The following is a 25,830-nucleotide window of genomic DNA, read 5'->3' on the forward strand; positions in this document are numbered from 1 at the left end:
CAAAAGCAATGTGAAGTGCCAGAGTGACCTATGACTTTATTACTAACGGGAAAGAACCCAGGTCCATGGATACCTTAGGAACAGAATGTTGGCCTTAAACACCTGCTCGGAGCCTAACCCAGCCTGGAACACACCCCGACCCCTGACCTCTGGCCTGTCCATCCTGTCCACTGGCGTGCAGCCAGCACAGCCTGGCAGAAGAGAACTGCCTCCTAGAACTGCGTCAGTCCTCACTTCGTCCTGCAGCGAGAGAATGGGCAGGGTAGCAGGTCGCTGCCCTGATTTGCCAGGCTCGCTCGCGCGAGGGACGGAGCCCTAGCTCAATGCAACCATAGCCTCAGGGCTGCCACTGTTGGTGTGGGCCTTCTTCGGGAATTCTAAACAAGTTGCTGGCCAGGTGGGGAGAGAGTTAAGGAGGAAGGAGGAGCTCTTTACAGAGAATGCACATAACAGGCCTCAAGATAAAATTGGGATATCAAATAGCACGCAAAAATGAGTTTTTAAGATAGAGAATTTCCTGAAAATCCATAAAACTTGTGATAGCCACACAGGAGGGCACTTTAAGGTTTGAAAATCAGACCAGAAACTGATCATTTCCCCCCTTCTTGTTCTCCAATGCCCTTGTGTCTCTGTTAACCTCCTCCCAGACTCAGTCCATCATCCTGGGCCTCGTTTCTTCCTCAGTTTCCAGGCTTCTCTTGCTTGTCCGTGTGACTTTTACATGTGGAGCATCTATGACTCAACAGCACGGAGAAGAAAGTGCAGCCCTCAGCTGAGCTCTCAGGAAAAGCTCCCAAAATAAGGGAAGGGGGGTGGATAGCGTGGGGAGGGGATTGGGCACACATGGGGGTAGGGGCTGGGCAGCCAGGCAAGACTGAACTGTCATGCTGCTCTGGTGACGTCCTTCCGCCCACACTAATGGAGGTTAACCTTCTCTTCCTGCTCTAGAAGGGGGCCAATGGGCCCATCTACAAACGGCGCCACCACTTGGGCCATCTGTCATCAACCTGGGGAGCCGGGGAAGCCGGCAGGCTCCACATGGTTCTTGTCACTCTCGGTGTTTATCAATGCACACTTCTCTTTTCGGTTCATTCCTGAGGAGTCATTTTCTGGACATCTCCATAACGCATTGAGATGTCAAGCCGCTGTTTTCCCCCAGTTGGTGGTCACAGCCGGGGAAGTTGCTTTCTTGATTTATTACGTTGTCAGGAATCTCCAAGGAGCCAGCAGATGTCAGGAGGAGTTATGTTAAATGCCTCGTTGAAGGGGTCTGAACGCTGCATTTGCGTCCTCTAAAGACAGCGTGTTTCTCAGCTGGGGATATGTGTCAGAATCATGCGGGGCCCTTTTTACACCTACAGTTGCCTGGAGATTCTGAATCAGTATGTTTGGAGTGGAACCTGGCATAGAAGTAATTATAATGTTTACCCTTTTGTTAAAAACCACTGCAATAAAATTAGACACTGTACCCATTCCTCCCCACCCCCCGCTTTCTCTAAGTCTTTAAGAAAAAAAAAAAGAAAAAAAAAACTTTGAAGCCACTTTATGTGGATAAAATAAATATTGATCATTTATAACCGAAAAAGAGCTGCTGTTCTTACTACGGACAGACTTCCTGCTGGCTGGCTTAGAGGGGCCCAGGCTGGAGAAAGTTCTGTTTGGATCATAACAGTGAGACGGGAACCACAATGGATAGAGTGTTTTGACCTCCAAGTTCAGTTCTGGAATTGAAATTGTCACCACTCCCCTTCCTCTCTTAAGGAACAAAGAACTAGTACCTAGGACTTTGCCTGGCCCGCCCCCAGAAAAAGGTGCCTGGTCTCTCATGCCTAGGATGGCTCTTCGGTGCAGATCAAGCGGGACTGAGAGCAGACCGCCAAAGGCCAGGGTGACAGTTGTGGGGCCAATGGGGCGAGCAAGCAGGTCTGCGGCTGCTGCCTGATGTGGGGCTGTTATGCCGCTCCTGGATTGCTGCTGGACAAGGAAACCTGGTTCTCTGCGGAATGCTAGGGAAAATGCCAAAAGGTCACAGCTGGAAATGTAATTCCTCTCCCTAGGAAGGGAAATCTCCAAAATAACTAACTTGCTGACGGTAAAAGCCAGTGTTTCACACTTCTTGTCTACTCCAAGTCAGATTTCTAAAAATAAGATCATTAGAACTGCATCGGGCCCCTTAAACAACAGCCTTGGAAACATGGCCGCATGAAAAACTGGAGCGCGAAAGAGTCCGTGTTGCACTGTATATAGCAAATCCAAATTTCCAGTCTCATTCTAGGATTTATCAAAATAGATAGCCTCTCAGACCCTCAAAGTTGCCTACCTTTGGGAGGTATCAGTTTCCTTAAAATAAAGGGACTGCATTTTGTGTAAATATCTTTCATTTCCCCCATCTGGAAGTGATTTCTTGGTGCATATTGGAGCATGAAGTACTACAGTTAATTAAAGCATTACTGGATGTCATTTGCTAGGGTGTATTTCCTCACTGTTGACAGAAAACAGAACAGACGATAGGAAGGAATCAGGAAGCCCATGAGCCGTGGGCCCCCCGCAGTGTTTCCCCTGCGCCCCTGTTCCCTGCCCAAGACGGGCCCCTTCCCTGACCACTGAAGGGACCAGTTCCTGAAGACAGCCTTGCTCGTCAGCAGGGTCCTAGCGTGTCCGGGCTGTGCCAGGCACCTTCTATAAATATGTGTAAAGTGTGCTGCTTCCAACTTGGAACCCTTCCTGTACCCTGAATTTCTATCCTGTTGACTTTCCCTTCTCCACCTTGCTGTTCCAGTCATAGCCTGCTTTTCCATGTGACTGCAGATGAGTTCCCTCCCGTCCACAGTAAGTTAATCCTGTTTCCTTAATAACTGGGTGGGCATTTTGCAGTGAACTTTTTGGGAAGTCTGATGTTTCTTTCAGCGGTGGAAAATCTGTTGCAGCACTTCCATTCAGTTGGCTTGGAGATCATTACCTAGTTTCCATTCTTTATTTTCACCAACTCCCCCACTTCAGCAGGGTACCCAGAGATCAATCTGATGAAAAAGAAACCTTTCCTTATAACCCTCTAGAAGGGCAAGGCGGGACGGTTCACCTGCCCTGTTCTTTTCCCTCTCGACTTCCATAACTGGGCGTGGGAGACCCTGGAGAGCAACAGGATGGGAAGAAGGTGTCCAAGACCTGGTCTCCAGGGCTGGTTCTGGCACTTTGACATCGAATGAGTCTTTGGTCCTCTGAACCTTAGTTTCCAGGGTCTGTAAAAGGGGATTCTAATGAATCAGGCTGTGTAGGTCACCTAAGACTAGGTGGTGTGCCCATGCTCTGTAAACTGTAAGGCAGTGTGAATTAGGAAGCGTTCATTATCACTGGCCAAGCCCAAAACCCTGGCAGCTGGGCCTGGCTGGCTGGTCGGCAGCCACAGGGCTTGTTCTGTCCCTGGACTGACTTGAACAAAATGGCCAGTGGGCCGCATAACCATGCTGCTCTATGCCGGCTGCCTCTGCCACGGGCGTCGGAATAATAGCTGGTCTTTGCCTTTTTAGGTCATGCCCGTGATATCCAACTTATTCAAAAGCTTGAGGACTCTCCAAACCCTCTCGTCCCCTTGCCCGAGCAGCTGCTATTTTCATAGCATTTAGGGATAAACCTGCAGACAAGGAGAAGAGAGCTTCCTCCCTCCCTCCTGTTGGCTGGGCTGCCTGTTGTGGAAAATGTGGCACGTTTCCTCTGAATGCAAATTAGGAGGTTTGCCAAAGGCTGCCTTCCAAACGAATTCTTTAGATACGGTGTCTGGTGTCCACAGACCAGATTTCAACTGGCCATTCATGGCAGCAGGGACAAAACTCTCGCCTGCCCTCTTGCCCCCGCCCACCCCACCCCCTCACCTACAATGACCAAAAAAAAGCTGCGCAAGAATATCTTGGGACAGGCTATTTATCACCAGCTATTTAGTTTACAGTTGCCTTTCAAAGAAGTTTAGACCTTTCTCAAGGCCAGCTGAATCCCTGTAATCTGGGCTTTCAGTTCCCTCTGGGGATTTTGATACAGAGAGTGCTAAGTGATAGAGCGATATTAAAGTTAAACAGGGTTCGGTGCTTTGTCCTCTGGGAATGTTTATCACTTAATCTGAGGGCTCTGGGAGCTTCTGCTCAGTAATCAAATGGAATCTGTATGCTTGCTGGGCCTCCGCCGTTTGGGGTAATTTTTCCAAAAGTGCGAAATTAAGAACAGCTTCTCCAAAAACTTCCCTATACTTCTGAGGCCAAGACAAGTATTTGCAAAGCGGGCTGCCACTTTCAGGGGTACCAGGTGAAATGGGGAGAGAAACTCTATCTTCTTGTACCTGATTGCTTTGCGCTCCCAGAGAAGGCAGGCGGTTCTCAGGGACAAAAGAAACAGACCAGCTGCTGGAGAGCCCACATTCCACAGAATTCTTCACGAATGAAAGCCCCGTGTTTGGGCTGCCATTAGCAGACAGATGGAAAAATAACAGGTATTGTATAATGAAAGCGTGAGTTCACACAGAGATACCCCACAACCGCATACCCTGTTATGTCCCGGGGGCGACTTTTAAAGGATTCCAAGTGCTGGCAGGGTGGCTGGCCGGCTCGGTTGTCAGAGGAAGGCACCGAACTAGGTGAGGGCCCAGCTGATTCAGCCCCAGGCCCTGGGTTGCCACCCGGCTACTGTATAGACAGATACTAACAGTTGTCCTGAACACCTGGTAATGTCTCAGGGGATCAAAATCCCTGTGAAGTAGGTGTGATCGGCTCCAATTTTATAGACGTGGAGCTGGGGACTGGGTGGGCAAATGCTGCCAAGGCTGTGTGGCTGGTAGGTGGTGGTACGCAGCCTTGATTCCGGCCTCTGTCTGCCCATGCTCCTCAGGCTACACCTGTGGCTTTCCAGCGTACGAGACCGTTTTACATGGGACTTTTGCTCTACGACACAGAAGCATTTTTATGCATGTATTTTCTGAGTTCAGATAATTTTCGAAGTAAATCCATGAGAATGTTGAAATTATTTTTTTAACTAGAAAGCATTGTATTGTTTGTAAATAGAAGTTTTTTATTTATTGTTTTTAAAAATTCTATTTATTTGTCAGAGAGAGAGAAAGCACAAGCAGGGGGAGGGGCAGGGGGAGAAGCAGACTCCCCACTGAGCAGGGAGCCCAATGTGGGACTCGATCCCAGGACCTGAGTCGAAGGCAGACACTTAACCAACTGAGACACCCTGGTGTCCCAGTAGAAAGCATTCTAAATCTAAGGTTATGTGCACCAATCCCCACATCCAGTAGTATATTTCTGTGTTTGGCTTTGGTTGCACCAGATACAGAAATGTTAATTTCATCCAGCTTAGAATTTGCAACTAACAGCAGTTTTATTTTAACAGCCCTCCTTCCAATCCCACATATTCTTCGCTTACACAGCTGTGACAAGGACTCTAGCTCTGCGCTCACGAGAGCGGCCCCGACGGCTCCCGTTCACACACGAAGGGTCTGTATCATCACACATTTGAGCCTGGAACACATCTGAGGATGTGTGTGGTGTTACTAGAGTTCTGAATGTTCAGTTATTAGAGTAGGTTTTAAATATGCACTCTTTAAAAAAAAATAGATGTTCTTTATTTATTTACCAGAGAGAGAAACAGCGAAAGAGGGAACACAAGCAGGGGGAAGTGGGAGAGGGAGAAACAGGCTTCCCGCTGAGCAGGGAGCCCAATCCGGGGCTCGATCCCAGCACCCTGGGATCATGACCTGAGCCCAAGGCAGACGCTTAACCCACTGAGCCACCCAGGCGCCCCTTAAATATGCACTCTCAAGGGGAAGTTAGAATCACACCTTCGTGGAGTTACTTTGCCCCCCAGAACACGTCTGAAGAACTACGGATTTCCTCCAGACGGCTGTCCAGAAGCTGCTCACCTCATTAGTAACTGCTGCGTGTGGCTTTTCTGACCTTGGGGTGGAGTGGGTGGGGTGGGGAGCAGTGTCCCCTTTGGACAGGAAACACCATTTCAGGTGAAGTTCACAGTCCCTGTTCAACAGCACAGCTGAGCTGCCCCTCAAATCCTGTGTGAGTAACCCAAGGGGCCCCCTCCTGGGCTCACCCTTGCCACCTTGAGAAAGGCCATCGGGGGCAAGGAACCCCTGGTGCAAGGCAGCTGTGTTCTTAAAACAGTGCCACTGGAATGGGCAGAGGAAGCTTGGGCACCATCTGAAGGGAAGCCCATCCTTCTTTCAAAACCCCCACGAGCCTCACATGTGACGCCTGTGGTCCCATGTCTGTGTGTGCGTGCTTCCCAAATGTCCCCGGACTCGAAACACGGAAATGAGAATGTGTATGCTCCCGTTCCCTCCCACCAGGGCAACTCAACTGAAGAGGGTGCTGGGGCCAGGGGCAATGGACATGGGGACTGTGGCTGCTTCAGAGCGTCCCCCAAACAGCCCCAGAGCTGGGGGGATCAGTGTGGGTCTTTGCTATGTGTGAGCTAGTCCCAGGTCTGTAGTTGGGAAGCCCTGAACTAGAGCATCAGTGTTAGATAGTATGTTAGTTTATTTGGTTTTAGAACATGGGTCAAATTCCTTCATTTTGCAGATGGAAAATGGAGGCCCTGAGAGTTTCAATCACTTGCTTATGCCCACTGTGATCCTGCACCCCCTCCCAGCCCCTGTGCTCCTTCTGTTGCTCTAGTTATCATTTCAAATGGAAGCTATAGCCACTGCTTCTGTCCCCCACATGCATTTCTCCTTACTCAGCATCCAGTCATCCAGTTTCCAGAAACTTCTGTGGAAGGTCACTGGTGATCTTCTTGCTAAATTTTCATTCTCTGTGCACTCTCCATTTATTTGATGAGTCCTTCCCCACCCCTGGGAACTCCTAAACTCCTTCGATGCCTTGCTTTCCTGCTCCCAAACTTCCTGGTGTCCTTCCCTGACTCTTCTTATTCTGACCCTTGACTGTGGTGAAGCCCGGAAGTTTGCACTCCACACTCCTTGAGAGAACATGTATCACAGGTGTAAGTACCAGCTGTGCCTTCTGAAGTTTCTCAGATTTTTCGTTTGTGTCCTTCCCCCTCAGCTGACCCCAGCTTATTTGCATGTCCCATCATTAAGCTCATGGGTACACCTCCAGATAACCTCAGCCCCATTTCTCTATGGCACCACCTTCCTTTCCTTGTTCCTCCGTCTTAGTCACCCTTAACAACTCTCCTTGTCAACCAATAAGGTTTATTTGATCATTAAACATTTTCTTGCACACCTGGGTGGCTCAAGTCGGTTAAGCGTCTGCCTTCAGCTCAGATCATGATCCCAGAGTCCCAGGATTGAATCCCACATCAAGTTCCCTGATCAGTGGGGAGACTGCTTTTCCGCCTGACCTTCTCCGTTCTCGTGCTTTCTCTCTCTCTCTCTCTCTCTCAAATAAGATCTTTAAAAAAAAAAAAAAATCAGTGAAGCTCCGCGTATGTAAGTATCTTTGCTTACTTATTCTCACCTTTTTGTAGGTTACTCTTCAAACCTGCACTGTCCTCAGGAGGGAACATACAGAGATGTCGTAGCTTAAATCCTTAGCTTCAGAACTACATAGACCTTTGTGATTTTGGAGTAGAGAGGAAAGTCCTGAGAGGTCTTGAAAGCCGTGGAGGTCCATGCGAGAGTATTGGGATAGCACTGTGTTTGGGTTTTGCTTCTTATTCTAAAAGTGTACCTTTAAATTTTTTTTAAGATTTAAAAATTAAAAAATTAAATTGTTCTGTTGGCATTTAAAAGGACACGTTTAAAATGCACATTTAAAATGTTGCTAGCTTGGGACGCCTGGGTGGCTCAGTTGGTTAAGCCACTGCCTTCCGCTCAAGTCATGATCCCGAGGTCCTGGGATCAAGTCCCACAATGGCTCCTTACTCAGCAGGGAGCCTGCTTCTCCCTCTGCCTCTGCCTGCTTGTGCTCGCTCTCTCTCTGACAAATACATAAATAATAAAATCTTTTTTAAAAAAAATCTTGCTAGCCCTTACCAAATCATCCTCTAAAGAGATGGCTTCATGCTTGCTCTTATCAACAGCATGTGTGCCCCCCCCCGCCCCGCCACGTCAGGGGCCTGAGATGTTTTTTCCTGCTTCTTGATCTAGAGGATATAGTTGTAGCTCTGCCCTTAGAAACTCAGTAAGCAGAAGTTCCCCTTTGGGTTTTGTTACATAAAACCAAATGTGACCCAACCGGGCCTGTATCTTGCAGAAAGGAAGCTTGCTTAGGAAGCAAGAGCCCTGTGGCTTCCCTCGTGGTCAGGGCTCCTGGAGGACGTGCCTTGTTGGTTCACCCATGAAAGCAAAGGTTATCCTTTGTGTATGAGAGAGGTAATAGTTTGATAATAAATTGAGCCTCTTTTCTTCTTTATCTCTTCCCTCTCCCCACCACTCCAGTCACAGGCAGGGCGTCCTCTATGCACTGTCCTCAGGAGGGAACATACAGAGATGTCGTAGCTTAAATCCTTAGCTTCAGAACTACATAGACCTTTGTGATTTTGGAGTAGAGAGGAAAGTCCTGAGAGGTCTTGAAAGCCATGGAGGTCCATGCGAGAGTTTGGGGATAGCACTGTGTTTGGGTTTTGTTTCTTATTCTAAAAGTGTACCTTTAAATTTTTTTAAAGATTTTATTTATTTATTTGACAGAGAGAGCAAGAGAGGGAACACAAGCAGGGGGAGTGGGAGAGGGAGGAACAGGCTTCTCACTGAGCAGAGCCCGATGCAGGGCTCGATCCCCGGACCCTGGGATCGTGACCCAACCCGAAGACAGACACTTAATGACTAAGCCACCTGCGTACCCCTAAATTTTTTTTAAGTAATCTCTATGTGGGGCTTGAACTCAGAACCCCGAGATCAAGAGTCACGTGTTCTCCCAACTGAGACAGCCAGGTGCCCCTACCTTTATGTTTCAAGAGCCAGAATTCTGGAGGGCTTGGCATACAAGCCACACCATCATCACAGTGCATTTTGACATAACCATTTTTTCCCATTTTAAAAGAAAGAGGGTTTGACTGTCAGGAAAGGAAAAACTAGAGGAAATACGACTTGGCTTAGAGGCTGAAGGCCACTGAGAAGAAATCCAGAACGCCACCACTCTGGGCTGAGCCCTCTGGGTGTATAAGAGACAACCCCCCCCCTCCCCGAGTTTGATGGAAATACTGATCTAGAAGCTATTTGCCTGGCTTGCTTTGATCAACCTAGGAGAACTCAGGCCCCATAGAGGAGCCTGGAGGAGGCAGAAACAAAGCGCCTGAGGGAGAAGAAACAGTGTTTGAGGGTGTTGTCTGGACAGACAGGCTTAGGGGAGGGTGTGCCCCACAGAGCCCCTTACACCCCATCATGGTCAGGCGATGGCTCCCAAGCAGCCCGAGTTCCCAGAGGCAATGAAAGGGCCAGCTCACTGGAAGACCCCTTGCACTGGGACAACTGTGATGCAGAAAGCGTGGCTTATGGCTATGAAGAGTAGCCTTCCATGGCCAAGCAAAACAAGCTCTCCTTAGTGGAGGCCAAAGAGGTAGGAAGGTGACCATAGACCAGGCCCTCACCCCAGCCACCTCACCCCTGCCGTCACCATGTTAGAATAAGCCACCCAGATGCCACCCAGGCAAAAGAGAATAAGAACAGTGATTTACCTAAAGCCACGAGTCATTTCCAGAAGATAGGAAACTAAACTGAGTTAGCAAGACAGTTCTCCATTGGGAGAATAAGGAGGCACAACCTTATTCACAACCTTATGAGCTCAATCGAGTCCTGTTAAAAAAGATGAAAAGAACATTATCCTCTCATCCGCCAGAGCACACAGTCATGAAACAAATCCATCACAAGTGAAGAGGAGAATTACGAGCTTGTCACCGTGAACTTGACATGGCATTTCTAGCCAAGAGCATGGCTGAACTGAGCCAGCCACCCTACCTCTTGCTTCCCTTGGTCACCAGGGCAACAGCTCTGCAGGACGCATATCCAGGCGCGGAACTGACTCCAGAAGGGGTTGAACGTGGAGCCTTGACCATGTCTGCAGTGCCCTCTCCCCAACGAAGCTAAGCCAGAAGAGAAGGACGACCACCAGATCTCTGCCATGACGTCTCAAGATCTAGTCCGAGACTTAGGCAAACTCGAGGAGACACGATTGGATTCCAACAGTGGTCTTTATCCCTACAGTTCAGGCAGTCTGAGGCCTTCCTGGCTGGGGCCACCAAAAAGCTCCCAAGGTTGACCACGAAGCAGGTGGCATTAGGTAAAGAGGATGCTTCACGGTCTACCCCTCAGTCATAAGCGAAGACTGTCAGAGCTCCCGGCCTTGGCCTGTTGTTCCTCTGCCTTCTCCCCCTCTCTTCTAGGCCTGCCTATTTCTTCCTCGGTGCTTTAAAATCAGCACATGCGCTGCTTCCTCCAGAACTCTTTCCCCAAGCCGCACCTCCCTCCTTCCCCGAGCTGGGTGGGGCTCTCTTTGTGCTCCCACACTCTCTACCTCTCATACAGTAGGTGCTGGTCGAATGAATGGGTCTTGTGGGAGAGCGGACACTCAAATTCGAAACAGATTTTGGTAAGAGCGATCAGCCTTGGGAGCAGAGCTAAAATGTGTTCTGGTGGAACGAGGCCATAAATAGTATTTCAACTAGGAGTACAGAGCCCAGAGTTTTCAAGAAAGTCCTGGGCCTAGCTTGTGTTACCTGTTCTTTGGATTACAGGTGTGCAGAAGGATAGGCAGGTATCGTGTCCTAGGTAGAAGCCTATCTTGGGGGGCAGAAGATGATGATACCTGACATTCTAGAAACTTCTGCTTCCAACACAGCCCACTAACTGCAGAAGGCCCCTTTTCTGACCCGGCAGCTCTGGCCCCAAGAGGGTGCCAAGCAGACTGCACTGAGGCTAACAGGTTAGCTGGTGTCTGTGGGATATCGGAGTCCACTTTTCAGCCTTCAAAAACAAGGCAGTGAGGGGCCCTGGGTGGCTTCGTTGGTTAAGTGTCGGCCCTTGGCTCAGGTCATCATCTCTGGGTCCGGGGATAGAGCCCCTTGTTGGTCTCCCTGCTCAGCAGGGAGTCTGCTTCTCCCTCTCCCCCGCTCCTCCCCCCTGCTCGTGCTCTCTCTTGTTCATTCTCAAATAAATAAATAAACTGTTTAAAACAGGAACAACCCAAAAACGAAGCTCTGAGATGGGACTTGGGTGACATTTGATGGTCCTGGTGGAGCAGAAGTCCCAGCTGAGGCCCAGGTGGGATATCCCATCATCCCCAGGTCCAGACAGCCTTTTTCCGTGTAGGACCTAGGAGCCTCTTACAGAAGTCCTAGGAGAAGTGGCAGAAAGCTGGGCCTGGCTCAGTGGGGAGGGATTTGGAATTCAAAGGGGTTTTTTTGGTTGTGTTTCTTTTACTATTCGCTCCCTGGCCTAGCGCTGCACGGTCCAAGTTCTAATCCTAGTGCGAGAAGCTGGCATGAAGGAAGCCACGCTTCTCCAGGACCACCTTCCAAATTAACCTCCCCCCACCATCAGGGTTGGCAGCAGTGCCCAGGGCTTTGGATAGTGCCTGGTGAGGAGCAGAGGCACGGTACCCACGACAGCATGGCTCTGACCTCTCCCAGGCACCTGGTGGATCCGATGGTGGTCTCAGCAAGGGCGGGCTGCCAGGGGACCGTGGTGGGACACCATCGTGGGACACTGTCACACAACTTTGCAGAACCAGAGGCAGGGGTGGTGAGGGGGCAGGAAAAAGAAAATTGACGGCAGGCTTCCCACGTGTGTGACCAGATTTGCTTATGAGCACATGAGAGACACCTTCAGAGATTTCCAGAAATACCTGTCAGGGGTTGGGGTCATCCCGTGAAAGCGCAGGGCAAGAGGCAGGAAAATGCTAGTGCCCCTCCCCCCGCAGGGATATGGCGTGGGAAAACATGAGAAGCGGTTTTTATTTGGTCCCTCTCCTCTCACCCCACGTTCTTCCCCCACCCCTGGCTAATTTTCAGCCGAGACTCAGAACTGAAAAACATTTCTTCAAAGGCACGTAAATATCTTCAGCAAGTATGGAGAGTTCCCAGTTGTACATAGCTGCAAACCACAGCCGCCTCCTGCCTGCGTCTACTCAGCTTTGAACTTGGGGGAGGAGAGGAATGCACTTTGGGGCTACGGCTCCCGGGAAGGGACACCATGGCTCAGATCTTCACCGTGGAGCCAACTGGCCGCCTCCACGGGCTCCCACTCACTCTCTCTCCCCTCATGGCCCAGGCAAGCCCGAATCCCGGGGTGGTCCTGAAACACCACCATGTCTCCCGGCGTCCTCTGGAGTGTGACCGCACAGACCTGCTGTGTGTTCCCCAGGGATGGTGACAGCACACCCTTCTACCCTGCCTTTCCGCCAAGGAGCCAAGGGTCTTAACTTCAACTGCTCAACTCAGAGCGATTTTTCTGGGCTGCAAGTCCTTGTCCAGTGTGAATACACAGGACGGAGCCAGGAGCACAAGTGTATTGATGCCGCTCCAAGGAGGCCGTGTGCCCCAGCTCTCTGCAAAATCCCATCTGGGTTTTATTTTGCAGAGGCCATGGCCCTTTTCTGTGCAACTAGGGAGCTTTTGGGAGCATTGCTCTCAGCAAACAAATAGGATAGAGGAGGATAGAGTCTGTGTCTGGGGTCAAGGGGATCCCCACACAGGGGACACCGGCCTGACTCCACCCCAATCTGCATTCAGCTTCTAGGTTCAGTGTTACCCGCTGGGCTGAGCCAGAAGGTTTTGCACCCAGTTGAAAGGTCAGAGAAGGAGCTGACCCGTGCCCTGAGGCCCATTTCCCTCTGAAATCGGCAAGCCAGAACCTTGGGATCCCTTGGCTCTCTCTGGTGGAGGCTATGTTTGTGAGCGCCAGGGGCTCAGGGTTAGAAACTGACCTCACCACGCCTGTGCACACACACTCCTGCGAGCGGTGTCGTTTCCAAGGATCCCCTTTTTGATTCAGCTCCTTTTTTTTTTTTTTTTAAAGATTTTATTTATTTGTTTGACAGAGAGAGACACAATGAGAAAGGGAACTCAAGCGGGGGAGTGGAAGAGGGAGAACTGGGCTTCCCACTGACCGGGAAGGCCGATGCGGGGCTCGAGCCCAGGACCCTGGGATCATGACCTGAGCCGAAGGCAGAGAAGCTTAACGACTGAGCCACCCAGGTGCCTCAATTCAGTTCCTCCTTTTAATTGAATCCAGCAGGTCACTTTTGATGTTCTTTGAAAACCATCATCTTAGCCCTAAAATACTTACGGAAACAAAGTTTCATTTTTTGGAAAGCATTTGGCTTGATGGGGGGCAGATGAAGGAAAGGGAGGACCTGCTTCCATGGTAAGGCAAATCCACCACATCAGGAATTCCAGAACCCTGGGACCCAAGGGGCTGGGGTGACAAGGTGCCACGGGGCAAGGGGCACAAGCCAGCGTGCTGGACCCCTCGGTGTTCTTAATCTGCTGTCTGGCTGGGTTTACTGAAGACCAGCTGTTCCAAAACAATAAGCCGCGGCAGTTTGGGGCCGGGGCGGGGGTGGCGGGGAGGTCCTGTCCTGTGCTTGTCTGACTCAACTCCATTCAGGCATCTGCTTAATTTAGTGCAGAAAAGGGGAAAATGCAGGATTGGCATCATCGATCGGCATCTTTTGTTCCTCAGACGCCTCTGAGAAAGGCCTTAGGCCAGAAGCCAAGTCCTGTGAGGACATTGGTCTCTGTGACCTAGGCAGGGGGACCATGGCCCTGGCCAGCTCTGGAACGCCGGCGTGTTAAAGAGGCCACTCTTCAACAGGTTCTGCAGTCTTGTCTGGTGTCGTGGATTCCCCCCACCCCCGGTTTCTAGGTGTGCCCCAGCAATCCATCAAAAGAAGGCCTGTCTTCAGAGGCTGACCAGGGGTGGGTAAAGGTGGGACCCATCGTCCTTCTCCAGCACTGGTTAGAGATTTTTAAAGAAGCATCCTTGGGAAAGCAATTGGGAATAAGACGAGGACAACAATGAGCACAGGTCATGGAGCTCTTCCAAAGGACGACCATGTGAACTCACATTATGAGCTCGTTGCTTGGGCCGAGCAGATACAGCTGCCTTCCAGGCTGAGGGGCATGGCTCCCTCGTAGTGACAGAGGACGTCCCCCTGATCTCGCACTCAGGACACACGGGCAGGTCAAAGCTGGATGGGGAGAGCATCTCTGCTTGTCTCCACCAGGAATGGTGAGTTGGTGGAGATACCAGAGCAGGCAGGACGTTCCTCGCCTTCCCCTCCGTCACCAAGTGGCTTCCAATCTGCTCAGACTTCCCTTTGAGATTTTCACAGGCAGTCTGACAGGGGGGTACAAACCTGCGATCCCTCCTCATTGTCTTTGGATTGGCTGGGAGCCAGAGGAAGACCCGAGTTTGGTGCGGCTTATGCAGAGGGAGCACCTGTCTCCGGGGAACCGGGGTGGGTCTCCAACTCTGCTTCTTCTTCAGTGTCCAAGCCTGGGGCTGGATTCGTCTTCAAGCCCCTCCACAGTTTTTTCTGTGTGTGAATCCATGCTGGATTCCTCTGTGGGGAAGGAGGCCACAGTGGACCATTGGCTTATGCTTCAGGAACTCATTGGCAGTTGTCCTGGGTGATGCCTGAGGGCGTCCTCTGGGTTCAGAAAGCCCTGCCTAACCTCTCCTTGAAGGGTTCTTAGGATGTAGCTGGGAATGCTGGGGGGCAAATTCCCTCCAGGGCGCCAAGTCCTCCCACAATCAACAGACCACGCTTTCCACAACCCCAAGAAGTGCGCCCATTCCTCCCGTGGTGCCCCGTGTTGAACGCAGCCTAGGAGGTGCAGATGGTGGGATCAGCATGGGCAGGAAGGAACAGCCGCGTTCTTGGCCCAGCTTCCAAGGCCCACTGCTAACAGTTCATCCTTGCACTAACCACTGGCCCAAGACTGTGCCCTGTTGACTTTTTAATCCATTCTCACCGGCCCTAAATGAATGAGCGGCTTCCCAGTACACAGGCATGTGCCGGGTTTTATTTTCCAGGGAAGGGAATGATCCAAGGCAATTGGCCTCCTACCTGCTCTGTGACTTGGACCACGTCAGTTCCCTTTTCTGTTACTTCAAAATGATGAGTGAGGAAGGTAGGAGGGCTGAACTTTGCCAGGAGAAACTCTAACATTGACCCACTCTGAATTCTGGCTTTAACAGGTCCCAAGCGCGGGGACCTGTTTTTGCCAGGACCTAGACTGCGGGGGGCGCACAGGGCTGGCACCTGCCAGCTGGGTCTGGGTGCGGCTCCAGCTCGAAACCCTGAGCTAAACACCCATCAGAAACTCCCAGAGGAGGGTGGCTGGTGGGGGTGGGAGCTTCCAGCATTTACTGAAAATCATGAAGGGCTCTGGGAGCAAAAGTCCTAGATTTAAGGATAGCCCAGTTCTACAGCTGGCGCTACTGAACCGAGTTCCCACTGAGATGGAGTCTCTCTGTCAAACTAAAGAAAGGAGGAATCCCCCAATCTGGTTTTTAAAGAAAGGAACTCCTATGAATGAAAACTAGGGCCCCCACCTATTAGAGCCCCTAGCCCATTAGACAGCCCTTGGGCAGCCTACTGAGCTCGCGTCATTCGAGGTCCCAGTCTGCGCCCACTGCAGAATTTTCCCCTCTAGTGTGGTCACAGCATGTTCAGCTGAGCCGCCAGACCAGGGAGGGATGCGGGTCCCCCTCCTGGAGTCCCCTGAGGATACTCGGAGTAGGTTTTCCCCTCCGGGGCAGAAGTGAGAGCCGGAGACACAGAGAGCCCGCAACGCTGAGCCAAGAGGCGTTTGGAGCCATACGAGGCGCATTAACTATTAATAATTTCCAGTTGTTTGCTCGCTGGGTTCGGCCGGCTCCCCAGGCCTCCGCAGGCCGGGACTCCACTCTGGCTCTCCAGACCGCCAGGGCCAGGGCCAGGGGCCAGGGCGCCAAGAGGAGCCTGGTGCGAGCAGAGTCCCGCGTCCACCTGTAGCGGGGCGCGGGGTGGCGGCGGCGCGGGGGTGCCTGTCCCTCCCGCGGCGGAACCCGCCCGGCGTCCCCAGCGCTCCCGAATCGGCACGAGGCTGACTGGGCGGCAGCGCCGAGTGGAACTCGGGCGGCGCACGGCAGGAGCGCAGCGGCCCCTGGCGTCCGGCCCTGCGGCTCGGCGGGTGCGGGTCGGTCCCCGCGCGCCGGGAGAGGCGGGGCGAGGCGGGGCGGAGGGCGGAGCCGGGAGCGCGGCGGCCCGCGGGACCCGGACCGCCAGCGGGCAGCCGGCAGGGAGGGCGGCCCGGCGGGCAGCGGCCCCGGCCCGCGTGTGCGCCCCTCGCGCCCCTCGCTCGTCCCCGCCCCCGGCCCCGGCGCGCTAGCAGCCATGGTGGGCCGGCTGAGCCTGCAGGATGTGCCCGAGCTCGTGGACACCAAGAAGAAGGGCGACGGCGTCCTGGACAGTCCGGACTCGGGGCTGCCCCCCAGCCCCAGTCCCAGTCACTGGGGGCTCGCGGCGGCCGGGGGCGGCGGCAGCGGCGGGGAGCGCGCGCCGGTCCCCGGGACGCTGGAGTCCGACGCGGCGGCGGCCCCCGCGGCCCCGGTGAGTGCCCCCGCTCGGGCCCCTTCCCTCCCCATCCCACCCGCAACCGGTTCCCCAGGGAACACCGCCAGCCTTGCCGGCCCGCTCCGGGCGCGCCGTCGGCGCCACCACCCGCCCGTCGGGACGGCGTGGCCATCGCGGGGAGCCCGGGGCGGGAGCGCGGCGAGAGCCTGGCCAGCTGGAGCCGGTGGCTGGAAAATTGTCATCGCCTGGGAGGCGCGGGAGCCCTGGGAGAGGCGAGCCCCCGCCTTCTGTCTTTGGGGTGGCGGCCCCCGGGGCTGCCAGGCTGCGGCTCGGCCATGTTCCTGCCCGGGGCCGGGCTGGAGAGGGGCCGGGGACACCGAGAAGGAACCCCAGCGTTCTCTGTCCTGCGGGCCTGGGACCCCCGGCCTTAGCCCCCCCACCGGTGGCGCCTCCCAAGGACCAGCCCCCTCCTGGCTGGTCTTGGGGAGAAGGGTGTGTGTGTGCTCTCCCCTATTCAGAGAGCAAGAGGGACCGGCCTTTGGGGACCGTGTTCATAGTGTGGGAGGGGACCTTGGAGAAAAGTTACCCCGTGAGCCTCCTGCCTCCTGGTGCCTGCCCCTTCTCCTGTCACCTAATCCCTATCTGGCTCTTGAAGGGTGGGAGGCCTTTAGATGGGTGGAACCTTTCAAAAAGGAATCCTTTTATTTTATGTCAAGGTTTTTATTTAAAGAAAAAAACACGTAGTCTTTTTTGCCTTAGGAATCGCTCAGGGGGTGGTGTTTATTGCCTTTACCTAGAGCTCAGGGGAAGCCACATCCTGTCTACAGCCAAGTCTCAAAGTGGGGCTCTCAGCCCCCCTTCCTACCCCTTGGAGGTGACTTTGTATGGCCTTCTCCGCCGGGGTGAAGTAGTCAGTGGCAGCTGCTGTTCCTTAAAGACCTATGCACGCCGATGGGCTTGGAGTTCCTGACCCAGTGACCCTGTCTCTGGGACATCGGCGCACATTCCCTTTGGAGCGCAGCACTTGCTTCAACTTGGCCTTCAGAACCCTTGTTGTCTGTCCCTGACCACAGGCAGATACATACATTGATGTCTCTGATGCTGTCCCTCTACCTCTCATGCCTTTTCCTTCTGAGCCCATCCCCTCCTACAGCTGCCTTTTTGACCTGTCAGACCCCTGCTGGCCCTTCAAGCTCAATATGTCACCTCCTCTGGGAAGTCTTCATTGACGCTTCCCAGGGCTATGCCAAAATCAATGGCTTGGTCCCCATTCCCTGGTGGCACCTTGTTCATGGGCCTGTTGTCATTCCTGATGCCTGTTCCATTTCCAGACTGCACCTGCGCCGAGGTGTGGCATGTCTGTTGGGTTGGCAGGGAGGAGAGAGCCCATAAGGCAGGGGCAGGAGAACGGAGGGCTTGTGTGACTTCCTGGCTGCAGTGTGAGTGTGGGAGAATTGTGCACCTCCCCTCCTGCTGTCATCCCGCAGCCCCCAGGGCTGCCCAGAGGTGCTCCCTAGAGGGTCTGGTAGCCAGGGAGCTGGGGGCAGAGCAGGGCCCACTGTCCCTGCTCGGGGCTGTTTCCGAAAGCTCTGCGGCAGCCAGTACCCACACCTTCCCCTGCCCCCGTCTACTGACCACGGTTCCCAGCCACAGCCCCTCCTCCAGCCAGGGCTTCTTCAGCCCTCCACCCAAGTTCAGGAGCTGGACCCAGGGACACTTCGCCCCTCCCTCACCTACCCTGGTCCCCTTTGACTTTGTATTTCAACCCTGTACCCTCACTTGACACTGGCCTGGTAACCCAATAAGTCTTAGAGCGTCCCTTCTAAAACTGTCTGCTTCCTTCTCTACCCTGGAAGACGTCAGGGGGCAGGGCTGCCACATCCTGGCCCAAGTGTGGATCCTTCTCTCAATTTAGGCAAAGAAAGCGACAGATTGCCAGTAACCCCAGGAACCCAAGGCGCTGCTCCCTGTTGAACACTTACCACAGAGGCCTAATTCCAGTCAACACAGGGGAAACTAGCACCTGTGTCTAGGACAGAACCCTCCCTTATTCAGGGTACCTGATGAACCAGAAAGTTCAGGGCCTCGTCCGGGCTGGGAGCCAGTTAACCTCTAGGGATGCTGTGCTCTGTTCTTTGAGTTTGCCGAGCAGTGGAAGGTGGTGTAGAGAACTTTTTTGGTGTTCATCTTACCAGTGAGTTTGTGGCTCCCTCTGTCTTGGTTGGGTGTTCATTGAGCCGTCCCAGAGGCTGGGAAGACACAGGTCAAGTCCCACTGAATCTTCAGTGTGAAAAAAATTCTGGTAGAATTTTTTCGTTCTGGCCTTTTCTGAAGTGTTGCTGAGACCATGACAGGGTTGGGGGATACATCGTTGAGGGCTCTGGTTAGTGAAGCCCCGGTTTGTCAAGGTTTTCTCACTGCCTTGATGCGGGATGGGGCAACCGCCCAGGGGCCTCATCCCAGGGTCATGATGCTGAGCTCCTTAACCTCTCACAAAACCCCAGTGAAGAAAGGAGGCATCCCCTTGGTGTGCAGATAAGGTAATGAGGCATGGGATGCGACCCAGGCCTCCTGGCTCTCCAGCCAGAGCTCTTCCCATGCTGTGGGGCGGCCTTTCTTCAGGATCATTCCCAGGACGGGGACACAAATCACAGTCGGGCCCATCAGCTGGAAGCTCAGAGCCAGGACCTCCATGGGGGGCCTGGCCTGTGGTCTAACTGCCTTCTCCATTCTTGCAGAACCCAGCATCTCTGCCCAGCCCTCTGACCTTTGCCTGCTCACCAAGGCTGTGCCCTCTGTCCTTTGGCGAAGGAGTGGAGTTTGACCCCTTACCACCGATGGAAGTAAGGTAAATACAGCAGGCCCAGATTGGATTGGAGTTTTTTCATTTTTTTTCCTTGTTTATTCCAGAAATGAATGCTTGTTTGTTTGTTTGTTTGTTTTTAAAAAGTTAATCACAAAAAAGTGCCAAAGATTACTCATAGTTTGTCGGGTACTATGTTGGATTTCTTTGTGTGTTCTAACCAATTAAATATATAGACACGCCCTGCAGCACCTGGGTGGCTCAGTCAGTTGAGCTGCGGTCTTCGGCTCAGATCGTGATCTCAGGGTCGGAGATCGGGCCCCGTATCGGGCTCCTTGCTCTTTCAGGAGCCTGCTTTTCCTTCTCCCTCTGCTGCTGCCCCTGCTTGTGCTCTTTCTCTCAAATAAATAATAAAATCTTAAAATCTTCTAAAAATTAAAAAATATATATATTTATATATAGATACACCCTTTGAAATAAAAACAAGATCATGTTATATGTAAAGTCCTGCGACTTGTTTTTTGCCCTTTTTGCCTTTGCATATCATGACCATCAGATGCGTAGAGCTTTATAATACAGTAATTCCTCTTCCGGGAAGCTGCGTGCCCCATTGCCCCGCCCCTGCTTCAAGGTGCTCTACCCTTGTCTCCTGTTACAGTTTCACTGGGCAAGGACGAGTCTTCCTTTGGGAATTGATCTCATCCGCCGTTACCTGGGGGCAGAGATCCACTGAGAGTCTCTGTTAAAGATCTGTCTCTTCAGGGAAAGGAATTTTACTTTTGGTAGCTTGTGGGGTTTATTTTTTTTTTTTCCTGGAGTTTCAGTTCCCTAACACAAAGGGCCCTTTGATGGGGAACAAGAGCAGCTCACCAGTTTGGAGGTGAGCAGTTCATTCCTTTATTCCTGTGGAGCTTTTATTTTGAACAAAATGAGGACATGACTTCCCCACCTTAGCTTCCGCCAGCCTCTTACCCACTTGCTTAAGGGGAATAGATATTTCCATCATCCAACCGGCCCACTGGAAAGAATGCTAATTCTTACTCCTGGACCCATGGGTAGGGTCTGTGTGATGCTCTATGAAGTTGTAATGATTACTCAATAAAATGAACTCGTGCTTTGCTTGCATTTAAAAAAAAATAATTAGCTCCCAAATTACCAAAGAAAGAATTAAAAAAAAAAAAAGGTAAAGTAGTTGCTGAGGAACATGGAAGGTAATTTATTTTATGGAAATCGAGATGGTGATTGGCTCTAATTGATAAGGTCATATATCCGCGTCTCTGGTTTGAGGGGTCTCCCCATCGAAGACCAAGGGGGACCAAGTTCTAGTACTCGATATTACTGAACTTTTTTTTTTTTTTAAGATTTTATTTATTTGACAGAGAGAAATCACAAGAGAGGCAGGCAGAGAGAGAGGAAGGGAAGCTCTCCGCTGAGCAGAGAGCCCGACGCGGGACTCGATCCCAGGATCCTGAGATCATGACCTGAGCCGAAGCCAGCGGCTTAACCCACTGAGCCACCCAGGCGCCCCGATATTACTGAACTTTTTAAAAATTCCTGGGTTCCTTCATTCTGTCATTAAAGAGCCGATGTGGGAAGCAGGGTACATCTGGCTGGCTCAGTCGGTAGAGCGTGCAACACTTAATCTCAGGGTCAGGTGAGGTCGAGTCCCACGTTGGACAGAGAGCTTACATTTTAAAAAAAGCAAGCTGATGGTGACTTCAGGGGACAGAGAAAACAAAGCATGGACCCCTTATGAGGGGGTAGAACCCGCCTTGTTCTGCACTGACAGATACCACTTGCTGCGTGTGAACACTCCGCTCAGTTACTTCTGGGCACGTTTCTCAGAAAGAGGAAACAAGCCGCGGAGAAGCAGCCGGAGCGGCTCTTCCAGCTTACACACCCGGGCGCCGCCTCCAGGGGCTGCCGCCTGCCGGGAGAAAGAGTGCGTGCAGGGTGAACGTGGGGATCTTGCACACCTGCCCGTAAATCCCAGCCCCGCCACTCACTCCCGCTGTGACCTTGACCTCTGTGCGGCCATTTCTTCTCCCGGGTGCTTGGTTCCGTTAGATTAGATCCTGGAAAGAAAGTGCTTCGAACAGTACCGCCCAGTAAGCTCTTCCTCAGCTCTGGGCTGCTTCTGACCAGAGCAGCCCCCTCTCGGGGTTCGTACCCCACCAGAGGATCAAGGTCCCAATAGGGGCCATCGTGCCCAAAGCTCAGGGGAACGGCTTCGAGCTGCCTTCTCTCTCCCACCCAGGTACACATCGTCGGTCAAGTATGACTCGGAGCGGCACTTCATCGACGACGTCCACCTGCCCCTGGGCCTGGCAGTGGCCTCCTGCAGCCAGACCGTCACCTGCCTCCCCGACTCCACCTGGCGCAGCTACAAGGCGGAAGTGCGCTTCGAGCCCCGCCACAAGGCCACCCGCTTCCTCAGCACCACCATCGTCTACCCCAAGTACCCCAAGACCATCTACACCACCACGCTGGATTACAACTGCCGCAAGACACTGAGGAGGTTCCTGTCCAGCGTGGAGCTCGAAGCCTCAGAGGTCCTGGGCAGTGACGGCCTCTCGGATGAGTGCTGACGGGGGCGGGGTGGGCTCGGACCGCCTCTTCCTCTGCCCTCGAGGGGCCCGTGTGCCCCAGAGGAGTCTGGCCTCGTCGTCCCTCAAAGTCCGGCCTGGGGAAGAAAACAATGTCACAGCCTCTTAGAGTCATGGAGAGAATTGGGCTTTTAAAAATGTTCAGATTAGTCTCCAAAGGCGTGTATTTCTCGTTTGCCACTGCATGGCTTCCCTAAAGTCTCAATTTGTTGAACAAATAGAAAGCCAACTGGAGCGAAAGGAAAATGGCCCCAGTTTGAAATAGGGAGGGAGGAGAGGGCCCTTCTCCTCTCGGCCGGTTGGCCTGAGGAAGAGCGTGGAGAAAGTTTCTGGGCTGGGAAAAGTGAGCTGTAAGACCTTCCAGCCCCGAGTCGTCTTCCCCCACAGCAGTGCTGGTTCCCTGAGCTGTGACAGCCAACTGGGTCCACCTGTGGAGAGTCCAGTTCCACTCCATCATTTATGTCCATTTCCATTTGTATTTCTTGTTCACCCAAACTCTTGGAATTCTCTAAATCCTCTTCGTATGAAAAAAAACCCCAAGCCACAATATAAGATGCCTTTTTAAGAAAGAGAGAAAAGGTTCACCCTGTTCTCCCCACTATTCAGGAGGCTCACATTCACCGGGGCCCGTGTGAGAGCTTTGGCCTCAGTTCTGGGTCCTTCTACCGGTAGGGACCAAGCTTGGGCAAAGTGCCTTGAACACTTGGCATCTGGTAATGTCTCCCCAGGCTTGTGTAACTCTCCTGATAATGTATTTTGGGTTTCCAAATACTTTCCTATTTTCTTCATAAGACCAAACATAGCCTAGAGAAACAGCATTTTGAAGGACTGCTTAGGGAAACCACTTTTGGGGACTCCACGAGGTTTCGGCCCACCCAGGACTGGCTGGCGTCTGGGAGAGGCAGATATAGATATTTCCGGTGACCTGCTTCATTAGGATGTGCGTCCTTTCCAGGGACCCCGGGTCAACTTCAACGGGGTCAACACCTCAGAGGCGTTCTGCAGTGCCTTAAGTCTAAGCCAGAAAGCAAGAAAATCGTCCCATCGTTCCCTCCAGGTGCAGGAAAGGTGACTTCAGGATAGGGATCGATGTCACAAGCCAAACCCCAAAACTTGGGCACCGTTGGGATGGTGCATGTTTCTTGTAAGTCTTACTGTAACGTAAGTGACAATCACGGCGTTTGGCGCATGTGGAGGACACTTCCAGAGCTCAGCGGGAGCCAGGCTCAGAAGCAGAAGGGGTGGCTGGGCCAGAGGCTGTGCCAGGCCAGGCTGTGTCTGGCTTCAGCCCACGGCCCCCCTGCCTCCCCACCAGCCCGGGCCTCTTCCTCCTGCCAAGCCCTGAGGGGTTTGAGTGAAAAATGTGGCCGGTGGCCTTTTCTCTTCCAATATTGGAAAGAACAATCCGTGAATATTTCCTTTGAATACATCCAAATTAGACCATGTGCTCGAGGGTTGTAGAGTATTGTAAGCCCCGATTCCCGCTGTATTTTGGGGTTTCTGTTGATGGCTTCTGTGTGTCCTGAAAGCAGAATCGAGAGCTGTCTGGGGACCCTGGAGCCACAGCAGGGACTTGTGTTCTGAGGAGAGCAGGCGTGATGATAATCGCTCTCACTTAAAGTCATTCGAAGCCTCTAGAGCCAAACTGTCCGGTGTCTTGTTCAGCTTTAACAATGTATGGTCTGTCATGCCCCTAACTGTTGGACGAAACCCTCAGTGGAGCCTTTGAGTGGGTTCGTGGTTCCCAGTTTGCCGCAGCGAAGCTCAGCGGCGACCCGTACAGGCGGCACTCTGGGACTCCAGGACCTCCGTCATGCAGAGTGGCAGATGCTGTCCTCTTTTGGAAGAGTAAATTACGTGGCATTTCTTGATTAAAATGGATTTTTCTTCCTCTCTGATTTCATAATCTTGGCATTTAATACAAGCGGTAAATGTGATTTTTAAATTATGTTAAGAGAGTTCCCAAGGCTTTGTGTCCTGGCCCTGTGGGGACACGTGGATGAGATCAGAACCATATTGTAGGCAGCGTGGCAGGAGAGACGTAGGGGAGAACATGGCCTTTGTACACGGCAGTGTTTTGAGATGGCAATGTTTTGAGGTGTCCGTATGAGATTTTGTTTTGTTTTTGGGGGGTTGGATTAAGTTTGGACAAAGCATTCTAGCTGTGGAGAGAATCTGAAATATATCAGTAAAGTAAGTAGGAGTGAGTCATTGTGAATGGGTAAGGCAAATTGAAAAGCAGGTTTTATCTTAAGTTATTCACTAGGGAACTAACGGCAGTTCTTTCTAATCCTTTCTTTCTCTTCAAACCTGCTTTGCTGCAAGTTACAGGAAAGAAGCGGAAGAAGATGTAATGGGACACTTCAGGGTGGATCAAATGACATTGATCTTGGGGGACTTGTGTGTGCGTTTCCGAGGTGGGAGCAATGGTTTTTAAAATTCCTTAAAACCAACCATTCTTAAGCATATCTGAGAGATACAGTTTACTTATGAATTAAAAAGTCTTTTTGCTCCTCTCTTAAATTATAGCTTTCACGTAAGAAGGATGATTTGTATTTTCAGAGAAAAGTTGTTTCCTTTTCAAAGTCAGACTTTTTGAAAAGAATAATTACCTTTTTCATTTGACTCTTTTCCTGTTTCTAACCTTAGGAAATCCAGAACAGTGTTTGACAAAAACTATTTTTTAAATTTATCTTTGACATCTGTCCCATTCCATTTTGCTTTGTGACCTCTTCATTTAATAATAAATTATCTTTAAAGAAACAAAACTTAGAGATGCCTCTCTTTTTTACAGTAAAATCATGTTTTGGTGAAGAAACATGAGAAAAACACCTCATCTTGAGAAATTTTAAGATGTGATTGTATTTTAATACCATGATACTTCTGTCTGGAGGAGCATTCCCCTGGGGTACAGAAAGATTTCACAGGCACCCCTCAGCACAGATAGTTTTAGGGCATTTGTTCGCAGATTCAATGTGTACTCTTTGCTAAAACCCATCTACCCTGAGATTATGACTGAGCCGGTCTCTTCCTTCCTGCCTCCCCTTTCAAATTGCCTTTCTTGGGGCGCCTGAGTGGCTGAGAGGGTTAAGCCTCTGCCTTCAGCTCAGGTTATGGTCTCAGGGACCTGGGATCAGCCCCACATCGGGCTCTCTGCTCAGTGGGGAGCCTGTTTCTCCCCCTCTCTCTGCCTGCCTCTCTGCCTACTTGTGATCTCTCTCTCTGTCAAATAAATAAATAAAATATTTTTTAAAAAATTGCCTTTCTCCCATTTTGCAGAAGAAATACATGTGTTAGCCTAACACATCTTTATTTGACGGTGGGACATTGCTCTGAGCCGGACAAACCTATAGACACTGGACAAAGAGACAGAAACACTGGAATCAGGGCACCAGGACCCCACTGTAGGGCTCCTTGTCTGTCTGTCCTTCACACACTCCTGTTAAGAATGAAGCACAGGGGCAGAAGTGAGGTCCGCCTGCGGTGGGAAGTTCTTACTTCCAGTAACTCGAAGTGAGGCAGCTGGAGTGACAACACAATTCATTTAATACCTACAATCTCTTCAATCTCAGACCATTGTCTTCCCTGACCGAAAATCCCTTTGGGCAAAGTGTTGATAAGAGAAGAGTTGATAAGAATTTTCGAAAGTGAAGGCATCTTATTTCACTCAAGTGTCAAATTTTTCAAGGCTTGGTGGCTTATCGGTGGCTTATCGGTTAATCTTTGAGTTACAACTTAAATGTGTCCCAAGAATGCATATAATTATGTGTGTTCATGTGAGTTGTTGTTTTTTTTTTAAGCCAGTCTCTTTTTAACAGAAATTAAGTCTAATTTGGCTGGCTCAGGTGACAAGAGCTAACGCTGCCACTTAGGTTATATAGTGTAAATTTCCCATAAAATGAAT

The 25,830-nt window shown here is 51.6% G+C and overlaps 1 protein-coding gene across 1 annotated transcript; it reads left to right on the top strand.

Annotated features, from left to right (window-relative positions):
* The first annotated feature begins 16,210 nt into the window (after positions 1 to 16,210).
* Positions 16,211 to 24,694, top strand: RFLNB (refilin B). Its single transcript, XM_045986307.1, has 3 exons — positions 16,211 to 16,553; positions 19,256 to 19,365; positions 21,578 to 24,694. Exons 1-3 carry the CDS (start codon positions 16,338 to 16,340, stop codon positions 21,906 to 21,908), a joined length of 657 nt encoding a protein of 218 aa, XP_045842263.1. The 5' UTR covers positions 16,211 to 16,337; the 3' UTR covers positions 21,909 to 24,694.
* The last annotated feature ends 1,136 nt before the right edge of the window (positions 24,695 to 25,830 follow it).

Source organism: Meles meles, chromosome 18, assembly GCF_922984935.1.
Source record: "Meles meles chromosome 18, mMelMel3.1 paternal haplotype, whole genome shotgun sequence".
NCBI lineage: Eukaryota > Metazoa > Chordata > Mammalia > Carnivora > Mustelidae > Meles > Meles meles.

What these genes read in the sequence shown, in the direction of transcription:
- RFLNB (XM_045986307.1), top strand. Translation starts at nt 16,338, where the DNA reads ATGGTGGGCCGGCTGAGCCTGCAGGATGTGCCCGAGCTCGTGGACACC. An exon ending in CGGCGGCCCCCGCGGCCCCG is followed by an intron (nt 16,554 to 19,255) that starts GTGAGTGCCCCC and finishes CCATTCTTGCAG; the next exon opens with AACCCAGCATCTCTGCCCAG. An exon ending in TTACCACCGATGGAAGTAAG is followed by an intron (nt 19,366 to 21,577) that starts GTAAATACAGCA and finishes TCTCCCACCCAG; the next exon opens with GTACACATCGTCGGTCAAGT.